We start from the raw sequence: 26,532 nt of genomic DNA, 5'->3' as shown, positions 1-26,532 counted from the left end.
TCGAGGTGAGTCAAATCGGTATCGGGATTGGGAGGGGGAGAGCGTGAGTGGGATTGAGAGCGAGGGGGGAAAAAAATTTCCTCCCGTCGGTTGTTGTCGCCGCCTCTACCACCGTCACAACTGTTCGCCGGCCGCCTCTACCGCCGTCGCAGTTGCTCGTCGGCCGCCTCTGTGGCCGTCCGTTCGATTTCTTCCTCTTCTCGTCATCGCCTCTGTTTCCGTCACCGTTGCTTCCATCGCCGCTGCCTCCGTCGCAACCGTCATCCCCGACGACAGGTCCTCCTCGGCGCCATAACCCCCTTCCCTCCGTGTCGTCTCAGCAGAAAACCATAATCTAAGTTTAGGGGAGAATATAATCTCCCCCCTTCCCCCACGTGAAGATGATCTTGCACGTGCGAGAGATCATAAAGTAAAAAAAAAAAAAAAAACTTTTTCCTCTCGAAAAAATTAAAAAAATATAGAAATAAGTTTCTATAAACTATTAGTGTCTCATGTTTTTATAAATATTTTTCTAATTGAAATTTTTTATTAAAAATCATATAATTTTCTAAGTAAGATTTTCATACCAAGATGGGCTAGAAAACTGTATAAAAATACTTTTAGCATGAAGCAATTTTCTTTGCAATTTTGTGTTTGATATTTTAATTTTTATTTATTTCCTTATAAGAGACAATAAAAGGTCCATTTAACTTTCCTAAAAAAAATTTAAAATATTTCTTGTAATTTTCTAATAAGTCACTAATAGTAACAAGATTTTATTTAAAGGTTTTTTGGGAATATGTATCATAGGGAAAATATTTTTAGTTTTTCCTAAAATATAAATTTTCATCTAGGGGCACTAAGGAGACCATACTAAATTATGGCCAAATTCAAAAATTACAAAACAAGCTAGACAACAATTGGAGTAAAAAAAATTAATATTGGTAAATTTTAATCCATTATTGAATTTCAATCTTGAACCTCCCCTATCATTATATTTTTTTAAAATGTATGCATAATTTTATATATAATTTATTCAAAGCCACACCTACGTGCAAGATCATAAACAAGGGAAAAAAAACTCTTTGTCCCTTCCTCGTGGCTCTTAAAAAAATTGAAAAGATATTTTAGTAGAAATACGTTTCTAGAGACTATTAGTGGTTTTTTCAATAAATGTTGAAAAGACATTTTTAGTATAAAATATAGGGACTATTAGTGCCTCATGTTTTTTCAAAATATTTTTCTAATTATAAATTCTTTTTAAAAAATCATATAATTTCCTAAGTAAGATTTTCTTGCCAAAATGGGTTAGAAAACCATATAGAAAAAATTTGAATAAGTATTTGATAGTTGATGATATAATACTTTGAGCATGAGGCAATTTTCATAGCAATTTTGTGTTTGACATTTTATGTGATTAAAAATTTATTGATAAGTATAATAATATATTAGATTAATTATTGATTTTTATTTATTTATTTGGAAAAGGCAATAAGAGGTACATTTAACTTTCCTAAGAAAAATTTAAAATATTTATTGTAATTTTCTAGTAAGTCTCAAATAGTAATAGGATTTTATTTAAAGGATTTATAGTTTTTATTTGGGTGATTGTAAATTGATAGTGATATTTCATTTAATTTTGTTGTGTTTGATTATTGTATGAGGTTTATTTATAATGTTATGCGGTGTATGGAGTTTTAGACTATTTTATGGAGTGTATAAACAATTTCATGGAGTGTTTATGGAATGTATAAACAATTTTATGGAGTGTTTATGCAGGTATTATGTATACTAATTATGTCCAATTTTAAGTAGTGGTCATGCCGAATTTTATACAAGTATTATATATATAGATTATGGTCAATTTTAAGTAGAGGTTATGCCCAATTTTATGCACGTATTATATATATATATATAGGTTATGCCCAATTTTATGTAAAATGTATGCATAATTTTATATACATTTTATTCGATATATATTTTTTAAAAAGTTTTAAATGTATGTTGAGGCTCGATCTCAGCTTGAACTCGTTGGGCTCGAGCTCGATAACAATTTTAGGCTCGAGATAAGGTTTTTTTTTATTTAAATAAAGTTCGGCTCCAACATAAGCAGGTTCAGGCTCGGCTCGACTCGATGCCACCCCTAGTAGTGGCCTCTCTCCCTCTCCTATTTAAAATAAATAAATAAATAAATAAATAGAGGTACAAAAAACATTACTTATGAAATCATTAAGTTATGAATTTTAAAAATATAAAATAAAATAAAATTAGTAGAACAAAACTGTAAATATTTTACGTGTAAAAATATTTCAATGGGACATGTTTTGGGTTGTGTACAAAGAAAATAACTAAAAGATTAATTAAAGATCGATGCTTTTATGCAACTAATTATAACTAATTATAATTTTCTACGAATTTTCTAAAATAAGGTTGAAGTAATCTACTTTTGAAAAAAAAATATAAATAACAAGTTTTTTAAAAATATCGACAATTGTTACAAAAAGAAGGTGGGAGTCAAGAGGACCCTCCTCGATGACCCATTGCAAGTAAGGGGGGACTCACCCATGACCTCTTTTTTGTGCAGTCGGGTGAAACATTTCTTAGGGTTGAAAAGTTTACTCAATTATCTTAGGGTTGAAAAGTTTACTCAATTATCTGTTATTCACTTTTACTTATAAATATTTTGGGCGGAGACGTCTTGTATCTAATGTAATAAGAACTAAAATAAAATAGAATATGAAAAAAATGGTTCGATTATTAAAACTATAAAATTTATAAGCTAAATAAGCTATCGACGTCTCTTATGCATTAACAGGAGAAGAAAGCCTCCATAGATAGATTGGTTGGTTCGATTATGTGGGTTTGTTTGACCATTTATTTTCCGGATTATCTAAATTGGTTGGGTTAGTAGTTTTTTTTACTTTCCTTCAAGTTTTAAAATTTTAGGATTAAATAGGAAGCTAGCCCGGGCTGAACCGGTTCAACTTATGATCCGGTCCAATTAATAAAATTAAGTAAAATAATTGCTAGTTTGGGTGTGCTCATTGTCCTTTTCCATTCTACATACAGTGTCATTTTCGTAAATATATGGCAAAAGGGCTATCTAAAATTGGGCAGCTTCTCGAACGACGAATCTTGCCTCTTCCAACAGATGCAGTCATCTCGCGCGTCATGCAATGTCGTCCGTCCACGGTGCGAAGTTACCCGCGGGGCCCATTGACATGTGGGTCCGTCTCTATCTGATGCAAGATCTGAGAAATGAACGGTTCCCGTGGGTTTTAAGCGCATCTATGGTACTCGCGATCCTCCCTCTGCCACTCAAGGGAGGGAATAAAGGGCGCCCCATCTCCATTTGTCTTCCTCTTTTCCCTCTCTTCCGCGCAAAAACGAATATTCCATAGCCTGGAATAAATCCTAATTTTTGCCAGATTTTCTCTTATGGAGAGATAAAGAATCAGGCTGGAAACGGAAGGAAGAATCTGGCGTTTCCCACTTTTTTTTTTTCATGTTTTTTTGTTCTTATTTATTACCTTTTGTCTTCTTCATTTCCCTGCAAATGATGGTTTCCAGCTTGTTTCCCACGAGAAATCTTCGCAAGTCATAGTTTCCGACGGTTTAAGTTTCGGGTTTTGATTTTTGTCGTTTGTATTTCCGTTTTTTTTTTTTGTTTGGGAAGTCATGGGCTTGGACGTCCCGCATTCCGAGAATTTTCTGTATAATTCGAGATTTGTGATCACATGTTTTATCGGGGCCATTGTTTTGGGAGCTTCTGTTTTCGGGTTATACTATGGGTTGCCGTTAACACCGTTTGAAATACGGAAGAAGAAGAAGAGGCCGGTGCGAGTTTACATGGACGGTTGCTTTGATATGATGCATTATGGGCATTGTAACGCTCTGCGTCAAGCGCGGGCTCTTGGAGACCAATTGGTCGTTGGAGTCGTTAGTGATGCTGAGATAATCGCCAACAAAGGCCCTCCAGTCACTCCCCTTCACGAGAGGTGGTGTCCTTTTCTGTGAAAAATAATATTTTTTATTGATAAATTTGTTTGTTAAAAAAGTCGTCATAACGGCTGTTGTGCCTATTGCGCTTATGGCTTGTCAACGTGTGGTGAATATTATTAAGATTATTCGCTTGAGACAGATCGAGTAGAGGTTTATAGTTGTTTAATTCGGAATAGTGTTCCATGCCCAATCATTATGATTACTTTTTTTGCTTCTGTAGATGCTATCTGAAATTTTATCTTTGGTACTTCTTCCTTTTCTTTCCGCAGTAACTTAGTCACTGTTACTTAGAATTGTGCCTTATGTAGCTTTATTTTGAAATTCTTGTTTGAGATTGTGGTGAAAACTTTATCAAGCCCACAGGCTAAATAACAAAGAAACAAGCGAAAGAGAGCAATGGAAATATAGAAGATGTAACACGACAGCAGTGGGTTGGCTTTGCATGGACGGTGACTCCAAGTGATACAATGGGTGCTAGGAAGGTCATTTAGCTTCTTCAGAATACTACTGAGGCTTCCATGAGTCTGTCCTTTCCTTTTCATTGAGCAGCTAATAAACACAGCAGAGTCTCTTTCTAGTTTAAATTGCCAGGGGAAATGCTGGAGGAAAACATATAGATCCTTGGAAAGAGACTGAAGAGTTTCTGGAGATACGAAACAGTCCAAGGGCTCTCAGAATCCTTCAAAATTTAATTTCAGGCTGCTACCTGCCAATGCGTGAGGTAGACTAGAGTGTGTGTAGGGGTGGTTGGGGGGGGGGGGGGGGGGGGGGGGAGTTCTTGCTGTTGGCTGTTGAAATTGATTGTCCTTGAAAAATTCAGTTGTTTTTTTCTTACCGAATATAGCATGAGATGGTTGAGATTTAGTGTTATAGAGGATTGTGCCTCATTTTATACGAGGGCAAAGAGAAACATTGTTTGTAGAGGGCCCTAATGGGAATTTTGCAAATTTCATTTCTTTCTATGCGTTATTTTTTGGAGAGAAATCTTTTATTCAATGTTTTAGTGTTTCCTAGATGTGTCATGACAAATTCAGAATTTGTTAACATGCTTTTTGTCTTGTTATGAAAATTTGCCTCGCTTTATCCCAATTATGTTGGGGCTATCTAAGGTATTATATTTATGAGCTAGGTGTAAAGATTCAAAAGAGTAGAAAAGAAAAACTTCAGAATCTGTTGGACATTAATTTAAGTTTTTAGATTCTTTAATGGAGTATTATTAGCAACTTTTTTTATATTGAGATTTAAAATTTATTGTTAAAATATTCCCACATGGATATAGGATTAGAAAGATTTTGTGTTTGTTACTTGGGAAACGACTTCTTAACTTCGACTAGGGATCATGAGACATAGTAAACGAGTGGGATGTCTATTCTTTTGGGCATAATTCTTGTGTCATCTAGTTTGTACCCTGGCTTGTGTTATTCACATCTCAGGCCCGTGTTTGTTTGTGTATACCTGAATATGGAGAAGAGTGTTAGTGGGGATAATTTCACATAGTTTAATGTCAAGAAAAAATTATTATTTTTTTACAAAAAAATCGTACAATTATTAGTTGAGATGATAGTCTCATAAATTCGATTAGTCATCTTGAAATGGAGCTAGACCTAACTTTAACATGGTATAAATCGGGTATCTGTATTTGTCCCTCAGCTTAACATTGTGCATATGTCAGAGCTAGAGGCCCTATTTGTGAGAGAGTGTTAAAAATAGTCTCATATGGATCAAAGCTTAGAAATAATCTTGTATTTATTAATTAGAAGGAGCTTTCTAACTTTGACTTATCTTGGTATGAAGTTGGACCCAAATTTAATAGTTGTTGAATTTATGGAAAAAAGCAATACTTCACTAACTTGATGTAATTTGAGTACAATGAGCCTCTATTTATAATAGAGGAAACAAGTTGAATCCCATTACAATTAAATTGCTCTTGCCCAAATTATACCAAAAGTTAAGCACTAAAAGATAAGTCCTAGAACATATCTTTCATTTGATATATAATTCTTCATATAAAATCTCGTTCTTAATAGTATAAAATGCCTCGAAAGTTGAAGTTTTTTGTTATTGCTCTAACCTTTCTTGCAAGTTGACCTTTGTGACTTCAAATATTGATTTCTCTTTATAGAAAAATCCAATTGCCAAACTTATTTTTGCATTAAAAAGTAGACTTGAAGATCTTTCCGTCAATATATAATTTACAATATGAAAAGTTCAAGATAGAGGTGCTAACACCAAGAAAACAACAAGTATTGGGACAAGAAAAAAAGAAAAAAATACAGAATACGAACCTAAACTACTAGAGATGATAGATAAAAAAAAGGATCATATTATCTCTGTGGGTTGACCGAGTCAACTCACAAAACTCACTCTAGTACCATGTTGAATTTTTGGAAAAGAAAAATATTTCACTAACTTGATGTAATTTGAGTATAATGAACTTCTATTTATAATAAAGGAAATAAGTAAAATCCAATTACAATTAAACTATCCTTATTTTAATCATACCCAAAGTTAAACACTAAAAGATAAGTCCTAGAATGATTAAACAACTGGGCATAAATAGAAGACTTACATAGCTAAAATACCTTTAACTGAGACTCTTTTGTGAGATTCTTGTAAGACTCCACCATATTCATTTTGGTTATATGAGACTTTTTACTGTGAGAATCATGTAAGACTCTTTCATATTTGCTCTTACACAGTTATCGTTTTCAAATTTTTATTATGACATTTAGATTTGTTTGAATCACTTGCAATGATAGGTCTTAGGCTCTGACTTTCATTAATAAATTATTTTTTACTGGTACTTTTCATTTCTTTCCTTAGTTTTTCTGAATATTTGTTTGAAGGTTATTTCTTACATAGTTTCATGATGTTGTGGAGAACTGAATCTGTACATCATGAAATAATTACTTTCCTCTTTAATTTTTACTTTATTTAGCCTGCTTGTTAACTTTCCTTACAATTGTTGTTGTTGTTGTTGATGATGTTGATGTTGCTGCTGTTGTTATTGTTGTTTTCTCAATTTTTTTCATTTTCCCACTTTTTTTTTTTAAGTTTTTAGTTCATTTATTTAATTTTATTTTCATTTTGATCAATTTTTTTCTAGAATGATCATGGTGAATGCTGTAAAGTGGGTGGATGAGGTTATCCCTGATGCTCCTTATGCAATAACTGAAGATTTCATGTACAAACTGTTCAATGAGTATAAGATCGACTACATCATTCATGGGGATGACCCTTGTCTTCTTCCTGATGGAGCTGATGCTTATGCTCTTGCGAAGAAAGCTGGTCGGTATAAACAGATCAAGCGCACAGAAGGTGTATCAAGCACTGACATTGTTGGTATCAATTCTATCCGCATTTAATTGCAGCAAATTTAGTTGTTTGTTTACAAAAATGCTATCTACCTACATTTATGCATACTTTGTAATTTTTGTTTTTGTCTCTTTCACAGTTTCATAGCTCATAAAACTGCACACACTTTAGTTTGAACATTTTAAATTCAGAAATCTTTCATAAATGGGTAGGGTTGGCATCTTCATATTAGGGCCCTTAAAATCCAATACTAGATGCCTGAGATGTGTAACAAGTTGGGCTGTCTCAGGTCTGACTCAAGAAAAAATGACTCAGCAAATAATTGAGATATAATTGACACTGTCTTGGGTTTTGTATTGTCACCACCGCAATCCAGCCTTGTATATCTGCCATATGGGCAGTCCTGAAATAAGGTGATATTAGCCTGACAAATGGACTTACATCCCTTGAGCTTGCACATTTTCTGTGTCATAACTGTAAGACATAATTCTTGTGTATTTCTTATTTGAGTAGCTGTAGTTTCCAAAAGATGTTAGAAGTAGCATTTAGGAATGACACTTATGTGGTATCTAAATAGCTTTGAGCCATTCATGCATGAATGGGTTTTGATGCAATTTACAGTATTACTGTTGTGGTGTCTTGTTATCTCTTTTAGTTGTGTTTGGGGAAAATGAACTATTTGATTGCTATTGTCGGGATACCTGCCATTCTTCTCAAATCAAAATTTCAACAACAAAAAAGTTGCTTTGACTGGTTTATTTTTAGGGTTTTTTTCTCTTTTTTTTAGCATCCAGGTTGGGAGATGCTTTGCTCTTGTGGATGTTAAATGTTTCTCTTGTAGTCAGTGTCCCTTCTCTTTTTAAGCTCTCAAGGAGACTTTGCTTTCGGCTTGTCTCATTTTTTTCATATGGATATATTTATCAATTGTATTTATGTATGTGTATATGTACCTATGTGTATATGAGACTGCAATTGGAGTTAACTGCAATTTGAGTGAAGTAACTTTCTTGCTTGATGGTATTAACTTATCTATTCACTTTCTTCTTCTTCTTCTTCTTATTTCTTTTTCTTTTTCTTTTTCTTTTTCTTTTTCCTTTTCTTTTTAAATGATTGAGAATGTATTAAGAGAGGGAAGGGTGCAAAGGCCTCTCCACAAAGAGAGGATTTTCACTGCTATTATTAGCTCAAGTTTACAGCCAACAAATCTCAAGCATTGTCTTCATTCCACATGCAACGGTGATAAATGTTTCAATCTCATCTGCTACTTGATGACGATGTTGTCATTATTTGGTCCAGGTCGTATGCTTCTTTGTGTCAGAGAGAGATCAAGTGGGGATAGTCATAGTCATTCTTCTTTGCAAAGACAGTTCAGCCATGGTCACAATAACAAATTTGAAGAGGGTGGATCTGGCAGTGGAACTCGTGTATCACATTTTCTACCAACTTCTCGGCGGATTGTGCAATTCTCTAATGGGAAGGTAATATCAAAAGTTTTAGCTGATCCTGTTTCTTGGAGAATTGCATTATCACATGCAAATTATTTCCGTTGTATCTGTAATGTTTTATACATGTAACTATAAAAGCATAAGTTCCATGGCAAGCTTAAAAAACTTATCCTTAAGATTCCTAAATAGACAAATAATTAACTATCATGTAACTTCTGTTGTGATAGGAAGAAAGTGACTATAACATTTCACATGTTTCACAGTATTACTAATTTTCAATACTTAAGTTATTTAAAAAAAACCTCATATTTTTGTCTACCTCGGAAAATGACATGTTGCCTTTTCCATAAAAAAATAAAAGAAAGAAGGGGGTGAACCCACCTTCCCTACCCCCGTTGCTCAATCAATGTAGAGGCCTCTTCCGTGAAGAATAGAGAAGGGAACCTTCTCATTTCTTAGAAGGGGGAGGGGATTTACCTCTCAACCTTTCTGCTCATATGGAGAGACAAGGGGGAAACCTCCCCTCCCTTTGTAATGTAGTATACAGAGGGGGGAAACCTGCTATCTCTCTCGAAAATAATTTGGGTGCAGAGAAGGAAGGGCAGAGTCCATCCTCCTTATCTCTTTTTGCTCATGTGGAGATAGCTCTCTGTATGAACAGGTGAGAAGAGGGGGGGAGGGGGGTGGTTGAAGAATTCTCCCTCCCTCTCTCTCAATTTTTGCAGAGCTTACGTCCCCTATTTAAATTTGGGCAAGAAGGGATAGGGAGGAGGGTATTGTGCCCTCTTATTCTAGTTGTACTTGTTGAAATGGTAAGGTAGGTAATTCTCAAAAAAGTTAATGGTGAGGTGGGTGCACCTTTCTTCTGAAAACTATAAATAGGATGCCAATAGTATGGTTTCTTGTTAAATGTAATATTGCATAATGCTCTTAGGACTAGTTAATGGTATAGTTGCATTTGTTTGTCAATGTTTAATTTGAAGGCCATATTTGCAAACATAGTATAATATGACTGTAGCCTGTATTAGACCAAAATCTTAAGGCTATAGCTGGAATTGCCCTTTAGTTTTTGAAACTACCCTTACTTTATTGAAGTACTCAGTGGGTATTTCTTGCAAGGACCGATGGGGAAAGAATGCTTGACCAGCTTTGTTGATCTTTACTGAGGTCCTTGTACATTAATGGTCATTTATCAATAGGTAGAGAAATCAATAATGATTACGAAACTTGTGTTCGTAAAGAATGTGACTATAAAATTCTTATATGTAAGGACAGAAGATGGGCAATTACAGTCTGACATGAGCTCCACCTTCATTCTTTCTCCTTGCAAAATTTCTCAACGTAGCTTCCATCTTGTCCAAACAAGATGTGGTCTATGTTTTCTTTTCTTGTTGTTAGAATGGTTGCTGGTCTAGCAGATGTAAAATTTCTCCAAGTCCCTTTCCTGTCTAAACTTGCAGCTTAAAAATTTCTCGTATCAAGATTTGTCTTTCATTGAACACCCACTTTAAGTCTTATTTGGAAGGACAGAAGATAGGCAATTTCTCCAAGTCCCTTTCCTGTCTAAACTTGCAGCTTGCTAGCTTATTGTTTTACTCAGATGGTTGCCAACAGTGCCATGCACTCAAATGTGTGGTTGCATAGGGGATTTTAGGCTGCCCTAAGAACGCATAATGCAAGCAATTCTTTTTTCCTCCTAGAGGATCTTTCTGAATCCTGAAATAAAATAGAGAGCATATGTTTTGGAAATGACTATGAAATATCTGATTAGTAGTGCACTTTTCTCAAGCAAATTCACAGAGTGGCATTGGTAGTATCTTTTCTTTCTGTGTCTTACGGTGAAAACAAACATTTGTGTACAATCAGCATTGGACTGTGGCTGTTTTCTTTTCTCCCATTCCAAGGTCAAACCCTCTGTACTGTGTTTATTCTGGCTCTGCAAACACAGTAAAAAAATCCCAAAAATGAGAAGTTTAGACAAGTGCCTGGATAAGCATGAAGAATTCACTGAATAAAAGGAAGCTGAACACTGAAATTATGATCTAAAATGTATTTAATTTTGATTAACGACTGGGATGATTAGGGTTCCATTGGGATGCCTGTGCGATCCTTGCAAGAGAGTGAGCAGTCTGGTTACTTGTGAAGTGTGGGACTCATGTGATATCAGTTGATCCGGATAACTCTTGCATCTTTTTGTAGAATACTCATGTTTTGGCTAGTGCTGTGTAAATAACAACTTTGACCGAAGGAGAAGATTGAGTGTTGCATTTTTTGGTTTCAGGGGCCAGGTCCAGATGCTCGCATTATTTATATAGCTGGGGCATTTGATCTTTTCCATGCTGGACATGTAGAGGTATGTCTTTGTTTAAATGATCTAAAAGAGTTCCAAGTGGATCGTCTTGAGTTGCTGATATTGAGTACAGTGGGATGTTTACTTGGTGTCTTACCTTATTCTTTTGGGTAGTTCTACTTAATTTTTTTTTTTTTTTTTTTGAGAGAGAAAAGAGGGAGTTGGAGGTGGAAAGTTCTTTCTTTTTCTGCTTGAGTTGTTGTTGATGACACCAAATGTTATTAATGCCTTTGACAGTTTATTTTCAATTTGAGTTAACAGTGGTTTACAGAAGCTGTAGTCAGTTTCTTAACCATTTCTGTTTTGATGTATTATAGATACTGAAGCTTGCTCGAGGGCTTGGAGATTTCCTCCTTGTTGGAATTCATACAGATCAAACAGTCAGGTTATAACATTCTTTTCCATTTCAGCTGGAATCCACCATTCTCTTCATTATCTTAAAAAAAAATAGTGTGCGTTCATATAAAAATTTGTAGTCCAGAACTTGCAGATAGTGAGTAAACATTTAGAGGAATTTATATTATAAGCTACTTAACACCGCTGTAAATGTGTTTTGACTGTTTAATTGTGTGCTCCTATGTGTCTATAAGGGAGTTTATAGTGTTTCAAGCTTGTCGTATTTTAACTTTTTTTTCTTGGAAAATTAGTGGATGAAGTACTGTTAGCAAAAAAAAAAAGGACAGCAGAAGACAAAAGTAGAGAAAATTTGATACAACACTGGGATCAAGCCCAGACTGCATCGTTAATTGGCGAGGAGTGGAGCAGCCAGCAACAAGACTTTTTTTTTTTTTTTTTTAAAACAGCAAATGTAAAAGTAAACTAAACATACATGGTGCCCTTGAAGCCTTCAGCGACATTAGTAATGGCGGAATCACTGATGGATTACATTCTAGTCTCCTGCAGGAACACAACATTGATCTTTCTTAATTTTAGAGTATCATAGATTGAAGCTCTTTTCTTGTGATTACCCACTCCTATAATATTTGAAGACATAATAATCATTTTTCCCTTTGTTTTCATTTGAACTTCTGAATCCTTCTCTTGATTACTCATAATGGAATGGAATTTCTCAGCAAGTTCAAGCATTTTTCCCTAGGTTTCTTTGTCAAATTGATCCTTTTGATTCTAAATGGCCTCCAGAAGGGAACATAATTTTCTTTTTGAGGTCTTAATCTCTTTGCAAGTAGGATTCCTAGCAATATCTTTCCCTTTGGTCCTTCAATTGGCGCTAGCTTCTTACTGATTACTAAAATTGTTGGCTTCCTTCTCCCCTAGAGCATGACTGTAGATTCTTGAAGCAAACAGTTGCTGGAAGTGTAGCTGCTTTGGAAGAGAGAGAGACCTTAAGAGAGGACGGTTTACTTGAAGATGATTCATTATTTGAGCAAGAATGGTGACAGGGGTACTTGAGACAGCAGTTACATGGGTGTTGATTTTTGGGTTGGAGGATGATTGAAAAAGTTATTTCTGGATATAAGTTTTAGGGGCAACAAAAGAGGTAGTTGGAGGGGTAATGGGAGGATGAGTGTTCTGTTTTTGAGAACTATGTTGAGGTATTTGGTTTTCGCCAATCTCTGTGGTTGGGTTGGGAGGTTGAATGGATTGGTTTGGTTTAGGGTTCAGGTCGTGAGTGTGGTTAAGAGATGATCAGCTAAGAGGGATTCTAGAGGAAGTGGGAATGGTTGGTGGGATTGTGATTGAGTCATTGATTGGGTCATTTATGTTTGGTTGGATTGGTGGTTATCTAGAGGAAGCATAGACAGGGTATGGTCAATGGTGACAGGCCTCAACGTGACGTGTTTCTCAGCAAGATCCATATTTATGCTTCACATTCATTGAGAAGCAGATTTGAGGCTGATTTTGGGGAATCCGAATTCAGGTTTTGAATGGTGCCCAATTACCTTCGTTACAAGGTGAGCTAATGATGGAAGGGAAAAGTCATCTCAAGTCTCATTGAGTTGAATGAGAGTTGCTGTTGCTGCTCTTAACTAACTCGTTAACGTTTGCTCTGTCTGGATTTCAAAGAGGATTTTCAATCATCATCCTCAGGTTGGACTGAGATGAGGAATGATTCTGCACCTGCAAAAGATTTAGTTTTAAAGGACAAAGGTTTCCTTACGAAAATTTGAATTCAAGCATAATCCATCTGCCTTTGTTGCTGGGGATTTTCATCTACCTAATGATAGACTCCAACTTTCTATGCAATTCTTTGGAATACCTCTTCCGACCATAGTTCAATGGGTAAACCATTGATTTGAAGTCAGATACTAAGTGGACTAGTTTGAGGGGAATCACAGCATTCAGAGATTGATTCACAAAGGATTGTGGAATCAGTATTCTGGGAGGATAGAATTTCTCTGCAATCCTCCGCACAAGACAGTTTCATGAGCCATTTGTTTCCCCCCCAGAGAAGATACTTGGGGTGTGAAAAATATGAAGATACTCGGGGTGTAAAAAATATGTGATTTGGGGAGAAAATAGGAGAAAAAGTGGCCTGGATGAACAGAATTCTTGCTGCCTTAGAGACAGTGCCAGAAAGGCATGTCCTCCTCTTTTATAATCAGGGTTTTAGGTGAAATTTTACAAAAGAAAAAAAATGATCCTCAATACTAAAAAATACATAACTCCTGAAGTACATGTCTAAATTGAATGGAAATTGAACCAGTGATAAAGTAAAACATCGTCTGTCTAATAGCTATACTATAAGGCAAAAAAGTAATGTAGAAAATGACCAAAATACCCCTAGATTGGTATTTTAACAGGGTGAATTAGCTAATTCTCAATGTCATGAAATCTGATTACTAAGTTTGTGACTTTCTTTCAACTTCCTCTTCACTGTCGCAGAACAGAGTTATACAAGTTTTTCCTCCTGTCCGTTAGCAATCGAGTTGGGAGAGAATGATGATGTCTTTCGAATGATTTTTTTGTGAGATCAGCCAAAATTTTGGGGCAAATAAAGGTGTCTCCTTTGTAGCAAACTCATCCAGAATGATTCACTGATGAGAATCAACTGGAAAACAAAACCTCACGAAAGCCAAACCAGCCGAATCCATCAACAGTAATCTTGGGGATATAGATCGTTGCCAACACTAGCGAATCCTTGATACGGGTGATTTTACATTCCAATTGATTTCTATATTGGAATGTTGAAAGAACAAATCAAGCACCTAATCCTCTTTGCTTCAAACATGATTAGCATCATCTGATGTAATAGCTTTAAACTATAGAGTGAAAGAATGGTCCACCCTAAACGGAGCCCCTATGAAAAACTGTTTTTCACCATTTGTGACAGAGATCTTTATGTGCTGATGTTCTCCCATACCAATCTCTTCTATCTTCAACACCGTTCACTTGTAATGAAAGCTTTTCTCAGTTTTTTTCAACATTTTTTTCCAGTAATTTTTCGCTTTCTTTTTGCCACCACTTGGCAGCCATTTTCGTCATCTCTTTTGGCCACTAAATCAAAACCCACACCTGATCCGCCCGCCAATCGCTGATGCATAGCAGCAGCATTCCTTTGGTCTCCAAGCACACGGTATCACTCCCTGTCGTTGCCTTCTGCTCTCTCTCGCTCTCCTACCATCTCTCTCTTGGTCCTAAAATGAGGTCTTCCTTCTATTTTCCTCTTGTACTTGTTTCGGTTGTTGTTACTGGTATAATTGAAGTATCTGGCATGAATTATTGAAGTTAATAAAAGGATTCTCAGCTATTCTATTCCGAATTTGTTTTTCCTTCTGTGTCTGTCTTAGGTCTGTTGTCTTCCTCATGTCATCCTGTGTCTATTGGTGTCTGTAGATTTGAGGCCATCCTTTGTAGAGGCAGATGCACTGTTTCTTGTATCTTTTGGTATAACTTTTAGTGAAAATAAATGATGCATATAGTCCATGTGAGACTATCTGAAAGGATATTGTTTACCTATTTTTCTGCTCAAGCTTTATTTTTTAAGGCTGTGTTGATCATTCAAATTATCATGTATAACATTCAAGGTGTGTCTTTTTATCATTCATCCATCAAGATAAACTTCTTTCTATGATAATTGTTTGTCTTAAGATCTTATTTTTTACTTCCACAGTGCTAATAGAGGGGCACACCGCCCAATTATGAATCTTCATGAGAGAAGCTTGAGTGTTTTGGCTTGCCGGTATGTTGATGAGGTTATAATTGGTGCTCCGTGGGTAGTGTCCAAGGATATGGTGAGTTTATTTTTCTTGGATATGGGAGCTGGCATTTTTGTTCTTGCTATTTGTGTTCTCTTTTTAGAATTAGCTTTTCTTTCTTTTTTAGATTGCTTTTATGTTAGATATAGACATATAATTGCTCCTCTGTCCTTAGTAATTTTTCTCTGTTAATATATACATCATTTTCAAAAAAAAAAAAGATATAGACATATAATATCAATATGAGAGAGTAACGAGAAGTTCCCTTTTTTTCTTTTTTATTATGAAAATGAATTGGGAGTCAAACTTGAATGTAAAGATCATCTTAAATGACTTCCTCATGGTTCTGACAAGTCCTGAAACAAATAGAAATGTTGTAAAGTAACAGTGGGATTGTCATGTATCAAGACGACAGCTTCTATTGATCAGCTTTGCCAGGGATGTCAGCAGCATGATAATTGCAGATGCATATTTAGCAATGGTGGAAATGTGATTGTTGTCGATCTTTTACCACACTGCTGGTTCTTCCTTTGATAACTGGAGTGCTTTGCTGCACGAGTCTGGTGTCAGTTTGTTGCTTTTCCTCTTTAACAGACATGCTTGTTCAATTCCTTTTTTTTCCTTCCCGACAAAAGGCAAGATCCTTTGGGAGCTCACTTTTGCTACAATTTTTTGGGCCATTTAGAAAGAAAGAAATAGCAAGACTTTTATCAGTCATTTGCAGTCAAGGAGGAATCTTTGAAAGATTTTGTTTATTGTTTTGTTATGGGCTAGCCATGTCCCAGAAGTTAACTAGCTTTATCACTACACAAACTAATGGACCTTCAGCTTCCCTTTACTGTTTGATTCATCTGGTTATTGTACTTCCTCTGTTCACTGTCTCCAAAGAACTCAGGGCTCTTTTACAACAATTTAGGTTGCATTCTTTTATAACAATTAGTGTAGGTTATATCATAATTATTTTTCTTGCTCCTGATGTAGTCGTTTGTTGGGCTTCTAAGCAATTCCTTCCTTGGGATATCTTGGATGAGATTGAGGACTTTATTTATTCCCTTGTTATTTCATGGACTCGTACTCTTCATGGCTACAACCTTCTAGCTGATTCTTGGTGCAGTTAGGTGTCTGTTGACGGCACCTTCTATTCTTTTCTTCTCTCTCTTTGGATACATCATCAAATCCTAATTTATTTCTCATCCGTTGCACTCTTACTTCATAGATATCAAATAACTTTTTGGGCCATGAGAGATCAAAGTCAATTTCCTGATACATGCTATGGTAAGTGTACTTATATATCAATGAGAGAGTTTGTAGTGATCTGAGGCATTAATTACGAAGAAGAATGACGACAAGTGAAATCCAAGCACCATTAACTATTTATTTAGTGGAAGCTGTTTTTGTGATCTATTGAAGAACTCAGATCATGCTACTCTTACATCTCAAAGTAGGTTCCTCTTAAATGCATCATCACCTCTCCTATTTATGGGCTAATTTCATGTAGGCCTGTAATTGCAACTTGCTTCGTAAAAGTTTGTCTAGTATCAGGGCTAGATATGACTCTTTATTGAACCTAACGAAATTGAAACTTGCGTTTGAACTTGCAAAAATCAACTTGGCTGGTCTGACAAATTTGAGTTTTAACCAGTGGTAATTGATCATAGGAGATTCATCATGAAAGATCCTGAGTGTTTTAGACATCTATCTTAATTTTGAAGCTTGAATGTCATACTCTATCAAATGCAATGACTATTGCTTTTACATAATTCCATATATAAATGTGGGAAAATAGAAGCATGATCCTGTTCATTCGAATTTGAGATCATGTTCTGTGCTATAAGTTGCTTCAAAATTTTTGGCTGCTCTACCGATGTCTTTGAGAATTTGTGGTTTATTACCTTTAGCTATGTAGTGGGGCCTATTGTCAGCCTTGCTTCGTGGGGTATATTACTCTTTTTATGTAATGTAAAATCATGCAAATCAATACACACCAACTTGCATTTGGTTAAACTGATTGGTTAGCTTTGCAACATTCCTGGATATTGCAGATTACTACCTTTGACATCTCACTAGTTGTACATGGAACAGTTGCGGAGAACGATTTTCGACAGGTGAGATTGTCCTTTCGGTGCTCATTTGCTTGTGTTGGATGTGACTTCTCTTGTACTTATAGAATATGTCAACTTTATGCTCCTGTTTCAGATCATCTTTCACTTCTCTTTCAGGGTAAAGTCAATCCATATGCTGTTCCAATGGAAATGGGTATCTATGAGCAATTAGAAAGCCATTTGGATATAACGACTACAACAATCATCAAGAGAATTGTAGCCAATCATGAAGCATATCAGGTTCTTTCTCTTTACAAAGGATTTCTGTTGCTCTTATATCTATTCCATCTCTTGCATTGTCAAATTAGTCTGGTAGACACGTATTCTCCATACACAGCTTCCACTTAACTTACATCACCAGCTGTTGGCATTTGCGTCTATAGAAATATTTCATGGTAAATATGAACCAGTGCTTACTTGATACACTGCATGTGTCGGCCATAGCGGATGTTCCTTTGTGCATTCCCATGAAACTTGCCTCGATAAACAAATGATATCAATCTAACAGTTGCACTAGATTATTTTCTCAAATTTTGTACTGCTGATATGTTATTGTTAGAGCATATGTTTTCTGAAGATTGGTTTTTTCCCTTCTTTCTTTTCCGTTTGCAGAAACGAAATGAGAAAAAGGCTGACAGTGAAAGAAAGTATTACGAGGGGAAAACATTTGTTGCTGGTGACTGATCTCCGTAGGGTTTCCGGTTAACTCGTTGTACTGGGTAGTAAGTTGCATTTTGGATTTTTTCCTTGGAGATGGCCTTTGACGACGGCAGCGCCTGATGATGCTTCGAAGCGGTGACGAATCATACCTCTTTTGGTCTCCATGGGATGAGAAAATCCTAACCTTTAGAGCTAATTCTTAGCCACTACACAGATTAATTAACGCAGCTAATTCTTGTTTCTTGCTTTTTTTCTTTCCTCTCACATGGAGAGTGAGTTCTCTTTGATTTTCTACCGAAAGAGCACACTGACATGGAGAGCCCCTCGTCTATTTACCCAGAAACCTGCAAATTTTGATAAAAACGAAGCAGTTGTCTTTGATATTGGTTTTTACTAGACAGTCATGTTATAGCATTTGGAGGTACCGATTTGATACATAAATGCATTAAATTTTATATTTTTATTATTTTAATAAAAAGCATAGAAGAGTTGGGCCATGATAAAATAGTTGGGCTTCTAGGGTACCCCCACCCAAATGTTAGGGGTCCCCTAGAGTGGCTTTGACTACATTGTTATTGCGCTAGCTGTTATGAACGTCAATATTTAATTGAAGCACGTTCTTTGTCCAGAGGAATCTTAACCTACTCGCTTTTAAATATGCAAAGTCTTCGATTCGGGTGGTACGTTATAAATGTATAATGTACCCGATTTTGCCTTTGGAGGACATGGCCGATGTGGACGGTGTATCGGCCGATACAATTAACCCACTCGTCCCCACCGGCCCCACCATAGGATCTCTTTTTCTCTTTCCGGATTGGTTTAAAAAAAAAGCAATAAATTAATTTCTCTAAGAGACTGCAAACGAGAGGCCGCAAGTATAACTGCTTCTGTCTTCCAACCGTTTTACTTTTTCTACTTTACCAGATTTTCTGAAAGAGTGACTATAATACCCCTCATTGTCTTGCATATCACAAGGGACTGCTTGGTTTTTTATCGTAATTACGTGCTCGAATTGGGTTAGTTGCGTCGTCGTACTCAGCGGTGGCGCCGACACTTTTCTCGAAATGGACCGCGCCCACTCGCCTTTCCCCGAATAACGAAAAAGCCCTCCTTCTCACTTCCCGAGGAAAGGCTCCCACGTGTGCATCGAGCTGTGGGAAAAAGGCCTTTTGCGCGTGCGTGTGGAAAAGATATTTCGGAAATAGGGAAAGCACGTCTGATCGAATCAAGGGTCAAGATATGTTGTCAGAGGTGTAGGCCCGGCCGTAATTTCTGAACTGATACCTAATAATGCGGTAACGGTCCTGCGGACAGCCAGCGAGACGTTGATTGGTGCATGTTGGTCCCGCTTGACTCTTTCACTAAATCTGGTTCAGGTGGGCCCGGTTCAGACTTTATTATTGCAGTGGATGGAACCGGATGGGCCCTCACTGTCTGCGTATGGGGTTGCTCGCCAGGGTTGTAATGGTAATTAAAAGATTTTATTTCGAATTTGATGACAACGACCGCCCTGGCCCACATGTCTCCCATGGAGAGGACGGAGATAGAAAAGACAGAGAAGACGAGGGTAATTTCGTGAAATCAGGTCCCTACGTCGTCACTCTCTCTCGTAGTAGAATTTCATTTCATCCCTCTCTTAATTAAAGCGGAGGGGAAAAGGAATCTGTTGAGAGCGTGCGGTCACATGTAAACGGCAGCGAACTGCGCTTTTTTCTCCCATCCGATTCTCTATCTCGGTCTCCGATTCTCGCCTCCGGTTGCTGTATACCGATTCTTTGCCGCCGTTACATGATCGACGACGGTAACTAGGAGGTTCTCCGGTGAGGAAGTGTCGAAGAATGAGAGGCTGCGTTAGGGTCGAAGATGGGCAACTGTGGAACGCGAGAGGAGGCGGCGGTTGTGGCGAACGCTCAAGGTTGGTAGCCTTAGAGGTTCTCAAGTCCCTGAAGAGTGTTTTTAGCGCGATTGTGCTTCTGAGTTGTAATGCTTTGTGGTTGATTTTTGTTGCTGCGATGGTGCGGTTTTGTCTTCTTTCGTGCGAGAAAGTGCTTCCTTACTCGCGTTTTTTGGTAGCTTATTGTAGGTTTTAAGTAGAACGTATGGCATCGTTATTTTTTATTTTTTTTGGAATTGCTTTTGAGGTTGACTTGTACTGTGAAATGATGACTTTATTTCTCGTTAATGTCAAGATTTTTTTTTTTTTTTTTTTTTAAATTCAGGAACATCTATGGTTTGATGTTGGCTAGTGTTGTGCGTAAGGGTTCTAGTTGGTTTTCCTGTTGGGAGTAATGCTGTACTTACCGTTGTTTCTGTTTTTCAGATTTACTTTTTTGAGTAAGTTTGTTGGGTTTCGTTGAAGGTGATAAATGTGTATTTCAACATCTCGTTCCGGTTGGCCTTCCTGTTGCTGGCATCTTTATTTCCGTTTTTTATTTTCTCTGTATGGACACGTTTGAGCAGCGAGGATATGTTAATTGATGATCCTTCAAAATAGAGTATATTAATTGAATTAATGAATCCGAAGTGTTTACATTTTTCTTAAATTTTAAAATTGAACTTTTTTTTCTTTTTTTGCATATTTAGAATTGGAAGCAAGTTAATTCTAACTTGACAATGCACCTTTCGGTGCATTTTTCCTCTTGTCCTTTTGTTTTCTGCTGTTATTTCTCCTTGTCCATTCTGGCTTGCTGTAACCTGTTTGTTTGTCTCTATCCGCACAAAAATCTATGTCCAAAGGGTAAAGGGACTAACGTCTAGTTCTTATTGAAGAATAGTACTCCTCTACAAAGGGAGAACCCATGAGAAGATTACTATTAATGCCGAATAAGTGGTTTTGAAGTAAAAGATTTTGGCTAATTGATAATTAATTGTAAGAATTCTCATTAGCAGACGTAACCTTACAAAAATGAAGCAATTAAGTGACTGGATAACCCAAATGCACTTGCTGATGCTGTGAAAATGGGCCTAGAGAAAGAGAAGTTATTAGTGGTGCCCCTTCTGATTTACATTTTTTTGGTTGGTACCTTCTCATACATGGTCAATGAGGTGGCCAGAGTTGTATTGGAGAAAGAAAAAGAGGACAACATGCATAATGCTCTATTCTCCATGTGTTATAGGCATCAGATTTCCTTCCATGCCTTTGGCAGAAAATTCTTTGTGATACAGTTAAAAATTGTCATTTTGTATTTCATGTTCAGCTTTTCTTTGTGTGTGTGCATGGGTGTATGTTACAATTGCTTCGCAGAGTGTTGAGACTGTTTATTGGAGCATTTGGGCTGCTTATCAAGCTGTGAGTCGAAAACCCTTACATAAGTACTTTAAATGTTTGTAAGGAACTCTTTAATAAGGAAGCGAAGCATGAATGCATTGGTAGGAACACCAAACATTGAGGTGAGGACTCTGAACGCCTTCTATAAGATTAAATTTCCTTATTGAAGCATTTTAGGGTGCTTACCAGTGTTTTAGGTATGCACCAACGTGTCCACGCCCTTATAAACGCCCTAAATGCTTCAGAAGAAACCACTTCCTTATGGAAGTGTTCAAAGTGCTTTTGAAGTATTCTAGGTGCCCACTAATTTGTGCACACTTCTATAAACTATCTAATGCTTTACTAAGCAGTTGAAAACACTTTCGTAGGCAGTTTAAGCATATGAAATGATCACTCGTATTCTCACATGCCAGTCACACAAAATGGGATATGGTGCATTTTTTATCTTTGTCCCAGAGGATTTTTTGTGAAGTGTGTTGTAGAAAATCTGGAGCTTGCATTAGTGGTGCCAACTCCACTAAGGTCATGCGGGCATGATGGGTATTTCTTGGCTAGCGGGAGGAGAATGCAGTCTGTATGGTTTTCAGACTCCCCGAATTTATGCGCTGATTCTGTTCATGAAACTTCCTAACATTCAGGGTGAAGAATATTCTCATCGATCAGTTCCTTTAAAGGCAACTTGAATCTTATGTGGAATTTAAGTTGCAGGAAATAATTAGTTGTGTTAGATTTTATTTAATTGAACAACTTATTTGAGCTGTATAAAACAAAGGTTGAAGTAAACTCGTTTTTCACATCTTATTTTGAAAAAAACATAAAAATTACAATTTAGGTTTTCTAACTATTCTGCAATCTGAAAAAAAATTATAATTTAGCTTTTTTTAACTATTCTTTTTCCCTACTATAAACTCTTATGTGTTATAAAATTTCTATGCTAATATCTTCCTGTGTAAGATTCAGCTGAGGGCTTATTTTGTCTGATTTCACTGCAGTTCAACAGCTTCAGATGTTCTCTCTGCCTGCTAAAAATACACCTCTGGATAAGAAACATAACCGTTCTTTCTCGGATGTGAGTGAGCCTTCAACCCCTCGAAACTTTGAGGATTCTCGAAAAAATGCGCTGCTGTACACTAATGTAATTGCCTTCACCTTGTTTGAACTTGAGACCATCACAAAGAGCTTCCGCTCAGATTATGTCCTAGGTGAAGGTGGGTTTGGAACTGTTTACAAAGGGTATATAGATGAGAATGTGAGGGTTGGCCTCAAATCTCTACCTGTTGCAGTTAAAGTTCTTAACAAAGATGGTCTTCAGGGACATAGGGAGTGGCTAGTAAGTTTTTCACTGCTGTTCATTATTTAATCATCTTTAATTTGTTGTTAATTATAATAACAGAGTTGGTCTCAAATCTTCTTGTTTTGCTTATGCAGACAGAGGTTAATTTTCTAGGCCAGCTAAGGCATCCTAATTTGGTAAAGTTAATTGGATACTGCTGCGAGGATGATCATCGGTTACTTGTCTATGAGTTCATGTTTCGAGGAAGCCTTGAGAACCACTTGTTCCGAAGTATGCATCCATGTTTTTTCCTTTGATTCATCAAGTCATGTAACTTCTCATATATTTTCTTGGTGTGTTGTTTTCTTGTTATGCTCTAACTCACTTGCTGTAATATGCCGTACACCTTTGGTTAGTTAGTAGCTTAGAGCCTACCATTTAATGGACTATGAAGAAATCATGATCCACCTATTATGACAGCCTTAGTGGGAACATATTCCCACAGAAGTTAATGAATATTCAGGGAGTGAAGCTTGCCTTATGGCATGCAGTAATAGTAGTATGACTTACAAGTGGTTAATCCTCCAAGGAACCGTTGGCCAGGATTCAATCAATCTTTAGTAAGCTGGCTTCATCTTTGAATACTTTTTGTTTGAGCCAATCATAACCTGTTTGTTGTTTTTAAATGTTGATAATAGACATACATACTTAACCCAAAACTCCTGGTGCAACTTGAACCCAAGACTTAAGCTAGAAATTGCCTCATGTGGTTGTTGAGCCAAAGGCCCAATCCGCATCATAATATACTCGTTTGAAATCAAATGGGCTTTTCACATTGTAGGTTATAGAAACATCTCTAACGACTTTAATGCAAAAAAACCTAACATGTCTTTTCTCCTCTTATCATGTTAAAATATCTCTCATAATGAATATTTGTAATATCTTTCTATTGCATAAGTAATGTTGCTAATGCTATATGGCATTGTAGTTATCTTTCTTTCTTTTTTTTCTTTTTTTTTTCTGATAAAATAAACATCTATTGGACTATCATTGCACCCATTTTTGGTAAATCTTCATCTCTCTAAAATACAGTATCAAGCCAAAACACAAAAAGGCAAATTTTGATAATTCAACTTACAGGTACCTCAGTCAATCAGAATAATGCAATTATGAGGATTAACTGTACTAGTATACAAACAATATAATCCATTTAAAGCCACATAGAATATAATGTGTTGCAGTTGATTCTTTTTTCAGCAAGATGTTTTATGATTGTTTTCGTTTATTATGCTTCCACATGGCCACAGAATAAAGCTATCCTCAATCCTCAATTACCAACTACCACCTGTGTGCTTCATGCTTGTGCTGTCTGTTTTTTCGATTCAAACTGACCAGGTTTCTCTTGCTTGAGGTGTTCAGAGACAGCTGTTCCACTGTCTTGGGCAACAAGAATGATGATAGCTCTTGGAGCTGCCAAAGGACTTGCTTTCCTTCACAACGCTGAAAGGCCCGTTATCTACCGGGACTTCAAGACTTCAAATATATTGTTGGACTCTGTTAGTGCTAGTCCCAGAGAGGAACCATCTTTCACTTTGCTTTCAATTGCTACCATTTTGAGATATATCAATACTTTTCTGACCTTTTTTTTTTTTTCTGTATCTTGCAGGATTATACAGCAAAGCTTTCTGATTTTGGACTTGCTAAAGCTGGTCCACAAGGAGATGAGACTCATGTGTCAACACGTGTCATGGGAACCTATGGTTATGCGGCACCGGAATATGTCATGACTGGTATGGTTATTGCACCTTTTTCGAGTTATTGCTACTTGCTTCTGGCTTTTCACCAATACCTGTTATATTTGAATATCCTTCTGTAATTGGCTTATATTTTCATTGTATTTTTGGAAACCTGTTCTGGCTTAAATTTTTTATTTTTTTATGTGCATGATATCCATATGTGATTGGCTTTATCTTTTATTTTATTTTTAGACAATCTCTTCTCACATAGCTAAATGAGGGACCTAATTGTGACTCCACATTATGAGCCCAGGTGGCCCTTAAGTTGGTGTGTTCGTCAAATGCAACTCAAAGTTTGACATGAAAAAATGAGTGTGCAAAGGTTTTAAAATACATGCAGAACCTGGCAATGCCTTCTACATCTACACAATCTCTCTTGCACAACCCCCGAAAAATTGATATTGGGTTCTTATATCTGTGCAATCACTTCAGCAATTTATAAGGATGTATATTATGAAATAGAAATGTTGGTTCGGTTTAATTTCCTGGAGCTGAAACGCCCTTATATTCTTACTTTCTTCATGATACTTGGTTTCTATAACATTATCTTGGAGTTGAAACCTAAAACCATTCATGCCTTTGATCAGGTCATCTAACTGCCAGGAGCGACGTCTACAGCTTTGGGGTTGTCCTTCTTGAGTTATTGACTGGTCGACGATCTGTGGACAAGACCAGGCCAAGCAAAGAGCAAAGTCTGGTTGACTGGGCTCGTCCCAAATTGAATGACAAGAGGAAGTTACTACAGATCATCGACCCCAGATTGGAGGACAATTACTCAGTGAGAGCCGCACAAAAAGCCTGTAGCTTAGCATACTATTGCTTGAGCCAGAATCCAAAAGCAAGGCCACTTATGAGTGATGTAGTTGAAACTCTCGAGCCCTTACAATGTAGCAGTGGTACAAACGATGGCCCCACGCTTAGCCGAGCAATTACACTCCCTGATTATAGGATGCGGCAAAGGTTTGCTGGCAATGGCACAGGTTGCAGATCACCCAATCCCAATTGTTCCGCTGGTGGTCCAGCAGCTTGCCGGGTTAGATAATGGTTCTTGTGCCATCGCCTCTGAGACGTTAACTGTGGTTGCAGATGTAAGTAATGGTTTAGATTTGCTCATACTTTTTCAAAACAATTAAGGCTTTGATCAATTAATGGGTTTGTTTGTTGTTGTTGTATGTGCCTTCGAATTTTCTGTGTTGGCAGCAACACACGAAACTCTTCACTAACCAACATCGACACATGAAGTACAGACATACCAGTGACACTTATAATAGTGGTACTTGGAATAGAACCATGGGTTATTTGATTTTTTGTACGTTTTTTTGGTTTTCTATTGGCTCATATGTTATCTCATTTGTAGCGAATTTTTTTATAAAATCGGGCTTATTATCAACTTTATAAAAGAATAAATTTAAAATAAAAAATAAAAATAGTGGCATTTTCGTTATTTTTCTGAATATAGGTAGCCTTTGTATTATAAGAGTCATTTTTTATTTTTATTTTTTTAATAAAAAATCCACCAATTGAGGCCATGAGTTAAAAGGCCGCCTATCTTAAATTGTCCTAAAATCATCGCCGGACTAAAGAGCTCCTTCTTGGCTCTCTTCTCTCCTTCTTTCTTCTCTCTCAGTTCCATGGCCAGCCTCTCTATTTACAGAATCATACTCAGTCTTCTCCTCCTCACTCTTCTCAGTGGTAAGTAAACCCCAAGAACTTTCCCCTTCCACCCTTTTTTTAATCGAATTCACGTCTAAACGAGTATAGCCGACTTGCAGCCTCGTGGGCCAACAACCAGATGTCGTCCTCGCCCATCCCTCCGGCGACCGGATTCGTCCCAGTAGAGCAGATCAAATATAGGGTCATGATTATCGGCGGCGACCGAGGCAACCGCCGGAGGCTTGCCCCTTTCCAGCTCTGCCTCCTTTGCAAGTGCTGCCCCGCCAACTCAGGCTCCTCCAACTGCTCCTCCATGCCCTGCTGCTTCGGCATCGATTGCCACCTCCCCGACAAGCCCTTCGGCGTCTGCGCCTTCGTCCCCAAGATGTGCAGCTGCAGCGCCTGCGGCAGCACGTAATTAGCTCGAACCCCAGAACGAGAAACGGATATTTTTATTTTTTATGTTTGTACTGATATTAAACAATAAATGGTTTTGCATAATTGGGAGGAAGAAGGGTCGCTGATCAGTCTC

The 26,532-nt window shown here is 37.0% G+C and overlaps 2 protein-coding genes across 3 annotated transcripts; both read left to right on the top strand.

The window, feature by feature from the left end:
• The first annotated feature begins 3,365 nt into the window (after positions 1 to 3,365).
• Positions 3,366 to 18,476, top strand: LOC137940010 (ethanolamine-phosphate cytidylyltransferase-like). The gene is made up of 9 exons (XM_068784909.1): positions 3,366 to 3,977; positions 7,088 to 7,323; positions 8,593 to 8,774; positions 11,023 to 11,094; positions 11,409 to 11,476; positions 15,164 to 15,284; positions 17,291 to 17,353; positions 17,468 to 17,590; positions 17,963 to 18,476. Exons 1-9 carry the CDS (start codon positions 3,658 to 3,660, stop codon positions 18,032 to 18,034), a joined length of 1,257 nt encoding a protein of 418 aa, XP_068641010.1. The 5' UTR covers positions 3,366 to 3,657; the 3' UTR covers positions 18,035 to 18,476.
• Positions 18,477 to 19,672: 1,196 nt separating this feature from the next.
• Positions 19,673 to 25,519, top strand: LOC137966279 (probable serine/threonine-protein kinase PBL8). 2 transcript variants are annotated; one of them, XM_068812868.1, is made up of 7 exons: positions 19,673 to 19,925; positions 21,343 to 21,400; positions 22,271 to 22,608; positions 22,707 to 22,842; positions 23,971 to 24,107; positions 24,218 to 24,341; positions 24,935 to 25,519. In XM_068812868.1, the coding sequence occupies exons 3-7, from the start codon at positions 22,285 to 22,287 to the stop codon at positions 25,387 to 25,389; spliced, it is 1,176 nt and encodes a 391-aa protein (XP_068668969.1). In that variant the 5' UTR covers positions 19,673 to 19,925; positions 21,343 to 21,400; positions 22,271 to 22,284; the 3' UTR covers positions 25,390 to 25,519. The 2 variants fall into 2 exon arrangements, with proteins under 2 accessions (XP_068668969.1, XP_068668962.1); XM_068812861.1 differs by lacking the exon at positions 21,343 to 21,400.
• Positions 25,520 to 26,532: the final 1,013 nt, after the last annotated feature.

Source organism: Aristolochia californica, unplaced genomic scaffold (genome assembly GCF_029961685.1).
Source record: "Aristolochia californica isolate CCGP_79_NKW_82.1479 unplaced genomic scaffold, dmAriCali1.0.hap1 SCAF_10, whole genome shotgun sequence".
Classification (NCBI taxonomy): Eukaryota; Viridiplantae; Streptophyta; class Magnoliopsida; order Piperales; family Aristolochiaceae; genus Aristolochia; species Aristolochia californica.
The sequence above is the reverse complement of the archived record's forward strand: the minus strand, read 5'-3'. Positions and strand labels throughout refer to the sequence as shown.

Excerpts from the sequence above, each read along its gene's own strand:
- LOC137966279 (XM_068812861.1), top strand. The coding sequence starts at position 19,874 with ATGGGCAACTGTGGAACGCGAGAGGAGGCGGCGGTTGTGGCGAACGCT. Across the intron at positions 22,843-23,970 it reads TGAGAACCACTTGTTCCGAA|AGACAGCTGTTCCACTGTCT; the intron begins GTATGCATCCAT and ends TGAGGTGTTCAG. Across the intron at positions 24,108-24,217 it reads CAAATATATTGTTGGACTCT|GATTATACAGCAAAGCTTTC; the intron begins GTTAGTGCTAGT and ends TGTATCTTGCAG.
- LOC137940010 (XM_068784909.1), top strand. The coding sequence starts at position 3,658 with ATGGGCTTGGACGTCCCGCATTCCGAGAATTTTCTGTATAATTCGAGA. Across the intron at positions 7,324-8,592 it reads ATCAAGCACTGACATTGTTG|GTCGTATGCTTCTTTGTGTC; the intron begins GTATCAATTCTA and ends TATTTGGTCCAG. Across the intron at positions 17,354-17,467 it reads CGGAGAACGATTTTCGACAG|GGTAAAGTCAATCCATATGC; the intron begins GTGAGATTGTCC and ends CTTCTCTTTCAG.